Here is a 14,776-nt window from a genome sequence, read left to right as displayed (position 1 = left end):
GCTTATTAGACATGATCTTCCCTTCACAAAGCCATGCTGACTGTCCCTGATCAGACCATGATTCTCAAAATGCCCATAGATCCTATATTTAGATAAGGATAAGTATGGACCTCATGGGAAAGAATTAAAATGGGGAAGGGCAAATTACAAGAGCATTAGGCAAGAAATAGGGAGAGTTAATTGGGAACCGATGCTTTTTTGGGCAAGTCCATATCCAACGTGTGGAAGGTGTGGAATAGTCAACTGTACAGAGTATAGGACAGGTATGGTCTGGTCAGAAGGAAGGACAAGGATGGCAAGGATATAAAGGGAGGTAATGCATTTAGTCAAGAAAAAGGAAAAATATGTAAAGCTTAGGAAGCTAGAATCAAACAGAGCACCTGAGGATTATAAAGAAGCCAGAAAAGAACTCCAAAGGGAATTAGGAAAGCCAGGAGGGACCATGTCAAGTAGGATTAAAGAGAATCCCAACACATTCTATACATACATCAAGAGCAAGATAATAACTAAGGAGAAGGTAGGACCACTCAAGGATAACACAGATCAAAATGGGTAGGTGCGACGTGGTGAACACCACAGAGACACACCTGAAAGAGGATCAGAACTAGGAGTTAAACACCCAAAGATCCATATCCTGTGGAAAAGGCAAGTATGCAGAGATACTGGGTAAGATCTGTTGATAAAAAAAAAAGTTAAATCAATAGCAACTATCCTTCTATAATCAGGAGATGTAGAGTTGAGGACCTGCAAAGGTAAAAGACCCTGATAAATGGTCATCAGGACGTGGGGTACAAAATACATCAGGAGATAGAAAAGGAATGTGGGGAAGGCAGTATTACAGTAATCACAGAGGAACTTCAATATGCAGGCAGACTGGAAATATCAGGTTGGTAGTGGACCACAAGAAATGAATTTGTGAGATGTCTATGGGATAACATTGTAGACGTTGTAGACATTGTAACGTTGTAGCTTGTGGTAGAGTTCACCTGGGATACAAGCAAATCTGTAACGAGGCAGAATTCATAAGGAAGCCTGAGTCAGGAAGGGATCCAGAGCATTGACACCACTGTTTAAGATGGGAGCAAGGAAAATGATAGGAAATTACAGGCTAGTTAGTTTAATGTCAGTGGTTGGTACGATTTTAGAGTCTATCATTATTGATGAACTTTTGGACTACCTAGAATTATGTATATAATTCAGTAGGATGAAGTCAGCAAGATTTCATTAAGGGAGGATCTTGCCAGAATTCCTTGAGGAGTTAACAAGCAGTTTAGTCAAAGGAGTCCTGACGAAGGGTCTCGACCCGAAACATTGACTGCTCCTTTCAACAGATGCTGCCTGACCTGCTGAGTTCATCCAGCTTTTGTATGTCTTGATTTGACCACAGCACCTGCAGTGTACTTTGTGTTTATTAGTCAAAGGAGAGCCATCTGATTTTATTTTCTTGGATTTTCAGAAGCCTGAGACAAAGGCAAATGAAGATGCTGATCAAGATAAGAGCCATTAGTAGTAGAGACAAGGTATGAGCATAGGTAGAAGATCAGCTGACAGGCAGAAGTCAGAGATGGACATAAAGGGATCCTTTGCAGGATGGCTACTAGTCAATAGTGACATTGCACGGGGCAGCGTTGGGACTATTACTTTTCACTAATGACCAGGATGAAGGGAATGATGGTTTTGTGCCCAAAATTGCAAATGATACCAAGAAATTCAGAAGGACAGGTGGAGGCATGGAGCTAGGGGATCTACAATGGACTTCAAACAGGTTGGGAGAGTGGACACGTTTTCTGATGTGATACAGCATGGGGAAGTATGGGTTTATGCATTTTGGGAGGAAGAATAAATGTGCAGACTATGCTCGAAATGGGGAAGAATGCAGAAATTAGTGGTGCAAACGGACTTGAAAGTCTGAGTTCAGGATTTTCCTCGAGGTTAGCTTTCAGGCTGAATGAGTAGTAAAGGAGACAAATATAATATTAGAATTCATTTCAAGACTAGCATGGAAAAGCAAGAATGTAATGCTGAGGCTAATGTTGGTCAGGCTACATTCAAAATATTCTGAGCAATTTTAGGCCTTGATTTTAAGGAAAGATGTGCTAGCCTGGAGATGGTCCAAAGGACATTCACAAGAATGATCCTAGGAATGAAGAGCTAACATATAAGGAGCATTTGAGTCTCTGGGCCTGTACTCAATATGTGGGAGAGGGGGGAGGTCTTATTGAATCCACCACTAATGCTGTAATATTGGTATTACAGAGTGTCAAAGTGGGAAGTGGGGAGCTGACTGTATGGAGAATTGTCCAGTGTGTCTGAACGGAGGAGTTTGCCATGATAAGATGGGGCATTGCATCTGCCCGCCAGGTTTCATGGGCAAGCAATGTGAAACAGGTAAGCAATGTTCCCGTGGGGAAATTATCTAAAACTGTTTTCTATTCGTAAAGCTGTTGTCACAAGGCAAGGATGTGAAATTTTAATTTAGGGAGTTTGAACAGTCAATGAGTGAACAGGAGCATGAGAAGAAGAGATGGTTTCACACAGGTCCACAATTAAAGATTATAAAACCAGTGCTTTGTGACAGTTTTCAGAGTTTAAACTGCGACCGATCAGTGAATGGGAATGTGAGAAGAAGAGGCAACTTCACACAGGTCCACGATTGAAGATTAAAAAAGCAGCGTTTTGTGGCAGTTTCCGGAGTTTGAACTGTGGCCAATGGGGAACCATAAGAAGAAGAGACGGCTTCACACAGGTCCAGGACTGAAGATTAAAAAAGCAGTGTTTTGTGGCAGTTTCCGGAGTTTGAACAGAATTCATTAGCAAGGGTGAATAAAAACAACGTAGGGGCAAGTAGAGCAGCCACTGTGTGACTGAGCCACCGTTGGAGTTGGGAGGCTTTGGCTTTGGATCATCAGGCTTGGTCAACATTGTTCTTCCTCCTCCCCCCCCCCCCCACCCCCACACCCACCCCAGTGGCATTCCTCTCCCCCTCCCCACCCCCACCTCTGTGGCGTTCCCCTCAATAATAAGTATGCCCTTTTGGATATCGTTAAGGGGGAACGACCTACCAAGGGGGGAGCTGTAGCGACTGGGTCTCTGCCACTGACTCTGGCACTGCGGCTCCGAAGAGAAGGGAGTTGGAGTGGACTGCAGTAGTGATAGGAGATTCCATATTTACAGGAGTAAAGACAAGATTCTGTGCACGTGATAGAGACACCCGGATGGTATATTGCCTTCCAGCTCTAGGGTCAGGATGTCTTGGATCGGGTCCATGGCATTCTAAAGGGGGAAGGTGAGAAGCTGGAAGTCTTGGTACATATTGGCACCAATGACGTTGACAGGAAAGGTGAGGAAGTCCTGAAGAGAGGTTTTAGGAAGCTAGGTAGAAAACTGAAAAGCAAAATTTCCAGGGTAGTAATCCCTGGATTGCTGCCTGCGCTCTTGTGTAACCTAAAGTTCCTGATTAGATCTGTAACTACAAACAAACAGAAAACGTTAACTCATCTGGCCACTCTGCTGCCAATTCAACTCAGTTATTTCTGAAATTGCCTGAGGTAACCCATTTTAAAACATGTTCTGTGACTTTACATTAAATTATTTTATTTAGATTATGCTTAGCTTTTTTCCCCCCAACTAGCAAGAAAAGATTTTATTAGAATATATTCACATGATATTTAATTGACAGTGGGAGGAGATCATGATCTTCATTGTGCTGCTGCTGTTTGTGCTGGAAATGTCAGTTCATTGATTCGGCCATCCTTATTATTTCTTCCCCCTATGTCAAACTCGGCCAAGTTCTATTATGTATCAAGTGTCAGAAAGCAAACTGAAGTGACGGTATTTCATTGGCTGCAAATGCTTAGCTTTATCAGAGTCTTTTTATCGACACACTTTCTCCAAACCCAAGGTGTAGGCATGGGCACTTCCATGAGCTTCACTTCAATTCACACAATCTCCTGACATAGAAATATATTACTGGTCTTTCATTATCAATGAGTTTGAACTTTATCAGTTAGGGCACTGAACACAAAAGTTGGGAGGACATGTTTTGAGAGAACTACAGTATAAAAGCCAGGATGTAAATGACATTAGTCAGACAGCACTTGGTGTACTGTGAACAGTTTTTGTCCCCTTATCTAAAAAGGATGTTCTGGCATTGGAGAGGGACCAGATCAGGTTCACAAGAATGACGCTATGAATGGAAGAGTTAATGTATGAGAAGTGTTTCATGCCTCGGGGCCTGTACTCATTGAAATTTAGAAGAATGAGGGGAAGGGAATCTCATTGAAACCTATCAAATATTGAAAGGGCTGGATAGAGTGGATGTGCAGCAGATGTTTCCTATAGTTGGGCAGTCTACGAACAGAGAGTCTCAGAATAGAAGGATATTACTTCAGGACAGAGATGATGAGGAATTTCTTTAGCTAGAGGGTGGTGAATCAGTGAATATATTTAAGGAGGTTGATAGGAACTTGATAATAAGAGTGTCAAAGGTTACAGGAAGAAGGCAGGTGAATGGGGTTGAGAGGGGTAATAATCAGGCATGAAGGAATGGAAAAGCAGACTCAATGGTCTGAATTCCCTAATTTTGCTACCATGTCTTATTGTACTAGAGATTGGTGAGGCCACATTTAGACAATTGTGTTGTTTTGGTTACCCTGTTGCAGGAAGGATGTGATTACACTGGAAAGAGTACAGGGGAAATTTACAAGGGTGTTGCCAGGACTCGAGGAACTGAGTTATAGGGAACGTTTAGACAGGTTGGACTTTTCCTTCATGGAGTGTAGGAAGTTGAAGGTGATCTCATAGAATTGTACAAAATTATGAGGGCATAGATAGAATCAGCTGTCTTTTTTCCCAGGTTTGTGGAATTGAAAGCTACAGGACACAGATTTAAAGTTGGAGGGGAAAAGTTTATTTAGAACCTGGGGGGCAATATTTCTACACAGCAGATGGTTGACATAAGCAACAAGCTGCCAGAGGAAGCTGAGGCAGGTACATTAGACACACTTAAGAATTATGTGAACAAGTATAAGGATGACAAGAGGGTAGAGGTGAAACTAGGTAAGTGCTCATCAACTAACCCCCCCCAACCCTGAACACCAATGCCCCGCAGGAGTGTGTACTGAGCCCACTTCTCTACTCTCTCTTCACCTAGACTGCACTCCTGCTCGTGCTACAAACTCAATCATCAAATGTGCAGATGACACAACTATGATTAGCTTAATCACAAATAATAATGAATCTGCATATAGATGAATATGCATATGTGCTGAAACTGTCCGATTGGTGCAGGAACCAATCAACATCAAGAAGACAAAAGAAATGATATTTGACTTCGGGGAGGCAAGAGGTCCTGAACAAGCCCCACTATTCATAAATGGTAAGGCAGTGGACAGGATCTCCAGTTTCAAGTTTTTGGGGATGAACATCACCGAGGAGCTTTCTATATTCATTAACACAACCTCAATAGTAGAGAAGGCACAACAGTGACTATATGACCTGAGGTGCTTAAGCAGAGATAATCTGCCCTGAAAATTGCAGGCCAAGTTTTATCGATGTGCAATAGAGAGCATCCTGGCATATTGAATGATGGCGCGGTACTCGAGCTGCAGCAAGACAGTTCACAAAGCATTCCAACGGGCAATAAGGGCGGCTCAGCACATCACTGGGACTCGACTATTGGACCTGGTGACAATCTAAAACTCTCGATGCCTACAGCACACTCGTAATATCATTAAACACCCACCCCATGCCAGACATTGTCTGTTCAATCTCCTGCCATCTGGTAGAAGATACAGAAACGTCTTAGCCAAGGCAGTAAGACTGAAAACAGCTTTTTTTCTGAGGGCCATTGTGTAGCTGAATAACCCCAGCATGCCAACAGTCTTTGAGTGTTATAGACTACCAAAGTCACTTGATTCATGTAAATATGGGGATTTAAAAAAAAATTAAGTCATACCACATGTATTGTAAACATCTGTTTTTGCATAGTCTGTAGTAGCAATGACAATAAAATTCTATTCTATTCTGTTCTAGAGGGATATGGGCCAAGTACTAGGAAATTTGTTTAGCTTGATGAGTGAGGACAGGTATGGGCCAAAGTGCCTTCTTCTATGTTGAACAGCTCTGTGACTCTGTGAGAACGAGGTGAAACTTGTCAGAACCTAAAACGCGTTTATGTGGGAAGTGCAGGGAGATGAGGTAGTAATTGACATTGAGAACAATACATTGGGAGAAGGAGGGAACAGAGCAGAAATTTTAGGTTGTACTTTTCCAGCAAAGAGCTAGCATGCATCGATCAGTTTTTCTCCCCCTGTGAATATCATGCTGTGACTTTAATTAACGAAAACACCTCTAACTTCCAGCATGTGCAGAGAATACATATGGCCAGAACTGCTCAGGTGCATGTAAAGGAGGAAGCTGCAGATCATCCATTTTTTGCCTGCCAGATCCATACGGCTGCTCCTGTGCAACTGGATGGAAAGGACTTCAGTGTGATACAGGTAATTGTAAAGACTAGGAACAACTCTGCTAAACCAATGGAACAAGTGCATTCCCTAACAATTCTCTTCTAACTTCTATTCCTTATTAAACTTTAACTTTTCTTGCCTTTGACCCTGTTTAACCCAGCTTATTCCGCAAATCAGTCTTTCTATCCTTCTAACCCATTCAACATCCTCCAGGCCTCAATCAGTGCTCAATGAAGCTTTGAATTTTACACTTGCTTTCTGCAAACTATATTTTGAAATATGCTACAAGTCAGTCATGCTCAATATTAATTATTTTTTCTATTACCTAAAGAGGAGTCAAGCTTATTCAGTGAAGTCCCATGCGTGAGGTCATTTAAGTGCAACACAGACCCTCAGGAAAGTATTAAATTGGAGGAGGGCACATTATGAAAGTATTGAAAAGGAGCATGGGAGAGTTAATTGCAAAAATGAGTGGACCACTGAATTTTAAAGCTTTCTCCACGACCTGGGTGAAGTCACCTTTATTTTATGCTTCTGAACTTCGACTGGCAGATTATTTTGCAGAATAAGAGTTAATTGCAATACTGGCTGTTGTTGGCCAGCCATATCTGATGTGTGGGACCTTGAACAGAGGCCAGTTGGAGTTTGGAGGTGATTTCAACCAGGTGGTGGTTGGAGCTTTAAAAATCAGACCTTCGTAGCTGTTTCTTTGGAGTTTGAACAATGTCCAATCAGAGTTTTGGGCCTCACTAACAAGGTTAAATAAAAATAAGCAAGAGCTCGTGGAGCAGCCATTGTTGGAGCGGAAAGACTTTTGGCTTTGGCTCAACAAGTCTGGTTAATAACAGGCTTGGACGACGTAAGTATCTGTTAAGTTTTTTCTTGCTCATTCTTCATCTGGTAGTGCATAGTTTGGGCAGTAAAAATGGCTCCAGGGGTTGTATTTTGTTCTGTATGTGGGATGTGAGAATCCTGGGAGATCTCCAGCCTCCCAGATAACCACACCTGCACCAGGTGCACTGAGCTGCAACTCCTCAGAGAGCATGTTAAAGAACAAGGGGCAGAGGAGGAATGCAGTGGTGATAGAAGATTCGATTGCTGGACGGATAGAGAGACCCAGACAGTATATTGCCTCCCAGGTGCCAGGGTTAGTGCCATCTTGGATCGTGTCCACGTCATTCTAAAGCGGAAGAGGGAGCAGTGAGACATCTTGGTTCAAATTGGTGCCAATGACCTAGGAAAGAAAAGAGAGGAAGTAACAAAGAGTGTATTTATAGAGCTAGGTAGAAAGCTGAAAACAGGACCTCCAGGATAGTAATTTCGGGATAGCTGCCCATGCCACACAGCAGTGAGGGTAAAAACAGGAGTATTTGGCAGATAAATATGTGGCTGAGGGACTGGAGCAGAGGGCAAGGATCAAGGTTTCTGGGTAAAAGGATTCTCTTTTGGGGAAAGTAAGGCCTGTACAAAAGGGATGAACTTGAAGGGGACAAGTATCCTTGCAGGTAGGTTTGCTGGAGCTTTTGGGGAGTGTTTAAACTAATTTGGAATGGGGTTGAGAACTAGAGTGATGGGGCTGAGGAGAGGGATGTTGGTTTACAAGCAGGACTAGTGTATAGTGAGACTGTCAGGAATGACACACTGATGGGAGGGCAAAATTGCAGTCAGTGGGATGGGTTACAGTGTAAGAGGGGAACAAAACTGAAAAAGGGTGACAAATACAGGACTGGAGGCATTATATTTCGATGCATGCAGTATATGAAATAAAGTGGCTGAATTTGTAGCCCAGTTAAGAGATTGGCAGGTATAACATTGTGGGTATCCCAAAGTCATGAGTGAAAGACGTTTGTAATTGGGAGCTTAATATCCAAAGATACAGAATCTAACAAAAGGATATGCAGGTAGGCAGAGAATGAGGAGTGGCTCTGTTGGAAAAAATTGGAATCAAATCTTTAGAAAGAGATGACATAGGATCAGAAGATGTTGACTCCCTGAGCATAGAGTTAAGAAACTGCAGGAGGAAGAAGGCCCTGTTGGGAGATATTTACAGGCCTCTGTACAACAGCTAGGATATGGTTTACAAATTACAGCAAGAGACACAAAAGGCATGTCCAAAAGTCAATGTTACATTAGTCATGGGGGATTTCAGTATGTAGATAGATTGGTAAAATAAAGTTGACCAAGAGAGAGGATTTGTGGAATGCCTCTGAGAGGCTTTTTGGAGCAGCTTGTGGTTGAGCACACAAGGGGATTAGCAATTCTAGATTTGGTGTTGTGTAATGAACCAGAAATGATTAGAGAGGTTAAGGTAAAGTTCCCTCAGGAAATAGTGACTACTCAGGCCACATTTGGAGTATTGCCAACAAATTTGGGTCCTATATCTCAGAAGAGGTGTGTTATCATTGTCCAGAGGAAGTTCATGAGGGTGATTCTGGGAATGAAGGGATTAACAAATGAAGAGGATTTGGCAGCTCTGGGTCTGTATTCATTGGAATTTAGAAGGATGTGTGGGGATCTCATTGAAACCTTCCAAATGTTGAAAGGACTAGATGTGATGAATATAGGCAGTGTTTCCTATGGTGGCAGTGTGCAGAACTAGAGGGCACAGCTGCAGAATTAAGGGGCAACCCTTTAGAACAGAGGTAAGGAGGAATTTGTTTAGCCAGAGAGTAGTGAATCAGTGGAGTGCTCTGTCACAGACTGTGGTGGAGGCCAGGTCCATGGGTATACTTAAGGCAGAAGTTCATCATTTCCTGATCAGTCAGGGCATCAAAGGATAAGGCGAGAAGGCAGGTGTATGGGGTTGAGTGGAATCCATGATCAAATTTGCTGATCCATTAACCACATTATCATCCAGATCATTGAATCAAATGACAAACAACAAAGGACACAGTTCCAATCCCTGTGACACTCCACTAGTCACAGGCCACCCGTCAGAGAGACAACTGTCTACTATCACTCTCTGGTTTCTCCCACAAAGCCAATGTCTAATCTAATATACATTTCACCCTGAATGCCAAGCAATTGAATCGTGTTGACCAACCTCCCTGCGGGACCTTATCAAATGCCTCACTAAAGTCTATGTAGACAACATCCACTGCCTCACCTTCATCCACTTTCCTGATAACTTACTCAAAAACTCAATAAGATTTTTAGACTTATCCACTGTGCACAAAGCCATGTTGACTATCCTTTATCAGTCCAGTCTATCCAATTACTTATATATCTAGTCCCTTAGAATACCTTCCAATAACTTTCCTACAGCTGATGTCAGGCTCGTCAGCCAATAATTTTCTGGTTTATGTTTAGAGGCCCTTTTAAACAGCGGAACAACATCTGTTATTCTCCAGTCCTCTGGTACATTTCCTGCCACTAAGGATGACATAAATATCACTGCTAGAGCCCGGGCAACTTCTGCACTTGCCTCCAGTAGGGTCCAAATGAACATCTTGTCAGGCCCTGGGGATCTATCCATCCCAATTTGCCTCAGGACAGCAAACACCTCCTTCTCTGTAATCTATACAGGGTCCATGAAGTTAATATCACTTTGCCTCACTTCTATAGACTCTGTATCCATCTCCTGAGTAAGTACAGATGCAAAAAAGAGATTTAAGATCTCCCCCATCTCTTTTGGCTCCACACATGGATTACCATTCTGATCTTCCAGAGGACCAATTTTGTCCCTTGCAATCCTTTTGTTTTTAATATACCTATAGAATCCCTCAGAATTCTTCTTCACCTTGTCTACTAGAGCAATTTCATGCCTTCCTCTAGCTCTCCTGATTTCTGCCTTCTCTCGCATTTATTAAGAAAGAAATCAGAGGCATGGAATGAGTAGACAGCTGGTATCTTCTTCCCAGGGTTGAAATGTCTAATACTAGAGAGCATACATTTGAAGCCAGTGGGATAAATTCAAAGGAGATGCACAAGGTTCTTACACAGAGAATGACGGGTGTCTGGAATACATTGCCAGAGGGGGTGGAGGAGATATATATGACAGAAACATTTACAATCCTAAACAGTCATGTGAGTATGCAGAGAGTGGAGGGATGTAGATCGAGTACAGGCAAAGTAATTACAGTCGGCCCTCCTTATCCCCAAATTCCGCACCCATGAATTCAACCAACCGCGAATCGCGAAAACCCAGAAGTGCTCTTCCAGCACTTGTTGTTCGAGCATGTACAGACTTTTTATTCTTGTCATTATTCCCTAAATAATGCAGTATAGCAACTATTTTACATAGCATTTACATTGTATTAGGTATTATAAGTAATCTAGAGATGATTTAAAGTACACGGAAGGAGGTGCGTGGGTTATCGTGGATCGGGATTGAAAAAAATCGGAAGTTCGCTTACTACGTAAGTCGGAACAGGTACATCCGGTATTATTTAGCATCAGTTAGTCAAACGTTTGCATTCGTATATAGTACATATTTTACCTTTCTATGCATATAAAACACTTAATAACGTATGTTTCAGCGCCAGGCTCAGGAAGTTCCCGAGTTCGATCTAGTGACAGATCGCTATCGAGGGCACTCTCCACTGTGCCGGATTGATATGGAGGATCAAAAACCCAAAACCTCAAAACCCAATAAATTAAACCACTGCGTTGCTTAGTAATAATTGTAGCTTTCATCGGGGCAGGGCCTTTCTCACTTCATCCTTTAAAATCATTCTGATCGTTGACCGATGTAGCCTAACTCTTTTCCAATGACAGATGGCATTTCACCTCTTTCCGATCGCTTTATTATTTCCACTTTATTTTCAATCATTATCGTGATTATTTTCATGAACATAAACACTGCGGATTCAGATCTCTGCCACTGGATCCTAAGGTCCACCACATTGAGACAGGTTGAATAAGGGACTTGAGTATCCGTGAATTTTGGTATCCGCGAGGGGTCCCAGAACCAATCCCTCGCAGATAAGGAGGGCTGACTGTAGTTTAATTAGCCATCATTAATTTAATTCGTTCAGCACAAAATCGTGGGCTGAAGGGCCTGTTCCTATGTGGTACCATTCTATGTTTGATGTCTAATGCAATTTGTTATGGTTGGTGCAGCGATGCAGCATTTAGTGCTGCTGCTTCATCCCTGCTTGATCCAGTTTGATCTAGCCTCTGCTTTACGGTCAGTTTGTATGTTCTTCTGGTGGCCATGTAGGTGCCTCCGTTTCATCTCACATTCCAGGTGTTTATTGTTAAGTTAATCACCCATAGTATATTATTCTTTGGTTAGATGGGTTGTAAGATAGCTGGGTGAAAGTTGATAGGCTGATGAGATGGATTAAGTTACAGAGAAACATGAGGGAATGGGGCTGCTCTAAGTGGGAGAAAAGATTGATAAGTTCTTTCTGTCATTAGAAAATATGAAAATGAATGTGCTTTTGATGTGTGATTTTGTTTGCAGCTTGTGACTTTGGGTACTATGGGGCAAACTGTCAACTCAAGTGTGAGTGTGCCAATGGACAAGTGTGTGATCGTTTCCAAGGATGCCTATGCCTGAACTGCAACAACGGAGGTACGTCTCAATAGTGTCTCAAGTCATGGAGTCATAAAGTTGGATACAGGATGGATGGAAACAGACCTTTTAGCCTAGCTTGACTCCATTGCCCAAGTTGTTACTTGCACACATTACTTGTACAAGTAATGGGACTCAACTCTACCAGTTCCTCTGTCAGTTTATTCCGCAATTCCGTTGCTATCTGAGAGAGCTTCCCCTCAGAGCTCCTTGAAATCTGTTCCCTCTCGCCTTAAATCTTTGCCTTCTAGTTTTTTGATGCCCCTATCCTGGGAAAAAACACTGTGATCATTTTGTATACCTCACTCCCTTTATATATAGGATCACCCCTGGGTCTCCCACACTCCAGAAAATAGTGGTGGACCTGTCCAGACTCTCCTTATACAGTAATTCAAGCCCTCCAATCCCGGCAACATCCTGGTGGATTTTTTTTTGCAGCCTTTTCAGGTTTATAACATCCTTTAGCTGGATGAACAGAACTACACACAATACAACAAGTGTGGCTTTAGCAACATCTGGTATAGTTGTAATACAAGGTACTCAGTGCCGATGACTAACGCAGGCGTCTGTGCCAAATATTTCTTCACCACCTTATCTACCTGTGTCACCACTTTCAAGGAACTGTGCACTGGAATCCTTAGGTCTCTCTGTCCTACAATACTCTCCAACCGTCTGCCACTTATGGTGCAAGACCTGCCTGGAATACAACACTTGGCACTTGACCAAGTTGAGTTCTGTCTGCCATCCCATGGCCCACTTTTCTAGTTGTTATAGAGCCTGTTGTAATCTCAAGCAATATTTTTCACCGTCCATTTTACCAATAATCATGATGTTATTTGCAAACATACTATGTTAATTGCATTCTTATCTAAATCATTAATATTGATAGCAAGCAATAGTGCACCCAACAGTGAATTCTGTGGTACACCAGTGGTTACTGGCCTCCAATTTGAAAAACAACCCTTCATAACAACCCTTTGACTCCTATCATCAAGCTAACTACAGTATACATCCATTTGGCTAGTGCACCCTGGATTCTATGTAATTTAATCTGAAGTACCAGTTTACCAAGTGCATCCTTATCAGAGACCTCATTAATGGCCATGTAGACAATGTCCAGTACCCACCCTTGCCAATCCTCTTGGTCACCTCTTCAGAAGACTTAGTCAGATTCGTGAAACACAATTTCCAATGCACCAGGCTATGCTATCTCTAATTAGTCATTGTATTTCTAAATGCAGGCAGATCCCATCTCTCAGAACCCTCTCCAGTAACGATCCCTTCTTAAATAAAGGCACAACATTAGACACCCTCCTGCACTCCAGTACCTCACCCAAAGCTATTATCCCCGTGATTTCCTCCCCAGCTTCCCATATGTCCTAGTATATACTTGATCATGGCCCAGGAGTTTATCCATCTTTATGAGCTTTCAAACTGCTAGTGTTTTTTTTGTAATTTCATTTTATTTTTGGACTTTACTATTTTCTTCTGTGAATTCCCTCTTTCCCATAGTCATCTCCTCTGGTAAATTAAAAAAATGAGAAATATTCATTTTAAACCTTGCCCAGCCCCTGCGTCTCCACACACAAATAACTACAATTGATCTTTCTGAACACATATTCTGTGTTACTCCAGACTCAGCATCTGTTATCTCTTCCACCTTCATCAGAATGCTGGCTGGACAAGAGGCTGAGAAACGACTTAACAAAAGTGTACGTTATAAGAGGCATAGAGCAATGCAGCACAGATACAAGGCCTTTGACCTAATGAGTCCACGCACCATGCTACACTATGCCTAGCTAGTCCCAATATCCTGCATTCAGCCCATATCCCTCCATGTACACAACCAAGTGCTTCTTTAGTGATAGTTATACCTGCCTCAAAAACTTCCTCTGGCAGCTTACTCCACATACCCACCACCCTCTGTGGTGTCGGTTTTAAATCTTCCCTTTCTCACCCACAAATCTATATAACCTAGTTTTGGACTCCCCTACTCTGGGGGAAAAGACTGTTTCTTTATAGAACATAGAACATTACAACACAGCACAGGCCTTTTGGTCCATGATGTTGTGCTGATCTTTTAGCCTACTGGAAGATGAATCCAACCCTTCCCTTAACAAAGCCATGTATTTTGTATAGTCTATGCACCTATTTATAATTCTTTAAATATCTACGTGTAACACAGACTCTGGCAGCGTGTCTCACACACCCACCACTCCATGTAATAAATTGACCTCTGATATTCCCCTCATACTTTCCTCCAATTACCTTAAAATTAGGCCCGCTCGTGTTAACCATTTCCACCCTAGGGAGAAAAGAAAATCTATGGTTGTCCAGTCGATCTAAGCCTCTTATCATTTTGTAGACACCTATCAAGTCACCTCTCATCCTCCTTTATTTCAAAGAGTAAAGCTCTCACTCACTCAACCTATCCTCATAAGACATGCTCTCTGATCCAGGTGGAATCCTGGCAAATCTCCTCTGAATCCTGCATAAAGCTTCCATGTGCTTCCTATAATGAGGCACAAGAGAACACAATACTCCAAATGTTGTCTAACTGTGGTTTTATGCAGCTGTAACGTTACCTTGAACTCAATCCCCAACTAAGGAAAGCTAACACGCTATTTTCCTACTTAACAACCCTATCAACTTGTGTGACAACTTTGAGGAATCTATAGGTGTGGGCCCCAAGCTGTTCCTCCACACAGCTATTAACCCTGTAATCTCCCTTCAAATTCACTTCCAAATTGAATCATTTCACACTTAGACCATAAGACAAAGGTGCAGAATT

At 42.3% G+C, this 14,776-nt stretch overlaps 1 protein-coding gene across 2 annotated transcripts in view; it reads left to right on the top strand.

Annotated features, from left to right (window-relative positions):
• tek (TEK tyrosine kinase, endothelial) overlaps positions 1 to 14,776 on the top strand; it is a 213,710-nt gene that overhangs the window by 57,620 nt on the left and 141,314 nt on the right. For both annotated transcript variants that reach the window (XM_073048693.1, XM_073048692.1), the window contains 3 exons: positions 2,257 to 2,388; positions 6,363 to 6,500; positions 11,875 to 11,985. In XM_073048693.1, the coding sequence (XP_072904794.1) occupies positions 2,257 to 2,388; positions 6,363 to 6,500; positions 11,875 to 11,985 (381 nt within the window). The remainder of the gene's footprint in view (positions 1 to 2,256; positions 2,389 to 6,362; positions 6,501 to 11,874; positions 11,986 to 14,776) is intronic.

Source organism: Hemitrygon akajei, chromosome 6, assembly GCF_048418815.1.
Source record: "Hemitrygon akajei chromosome 6, sHemAka1.3, whole genome shotgun sequence".
NCBI lineage: Eukaryota > Metazoa > Chordata > Chondrichthyes > Myliobatiformes > Dasyatidae > Hemitrygon > Hemitrygon akajei.
This window is presented reverse-complemented; position numbering and strand designations above follow the sequence as displayed.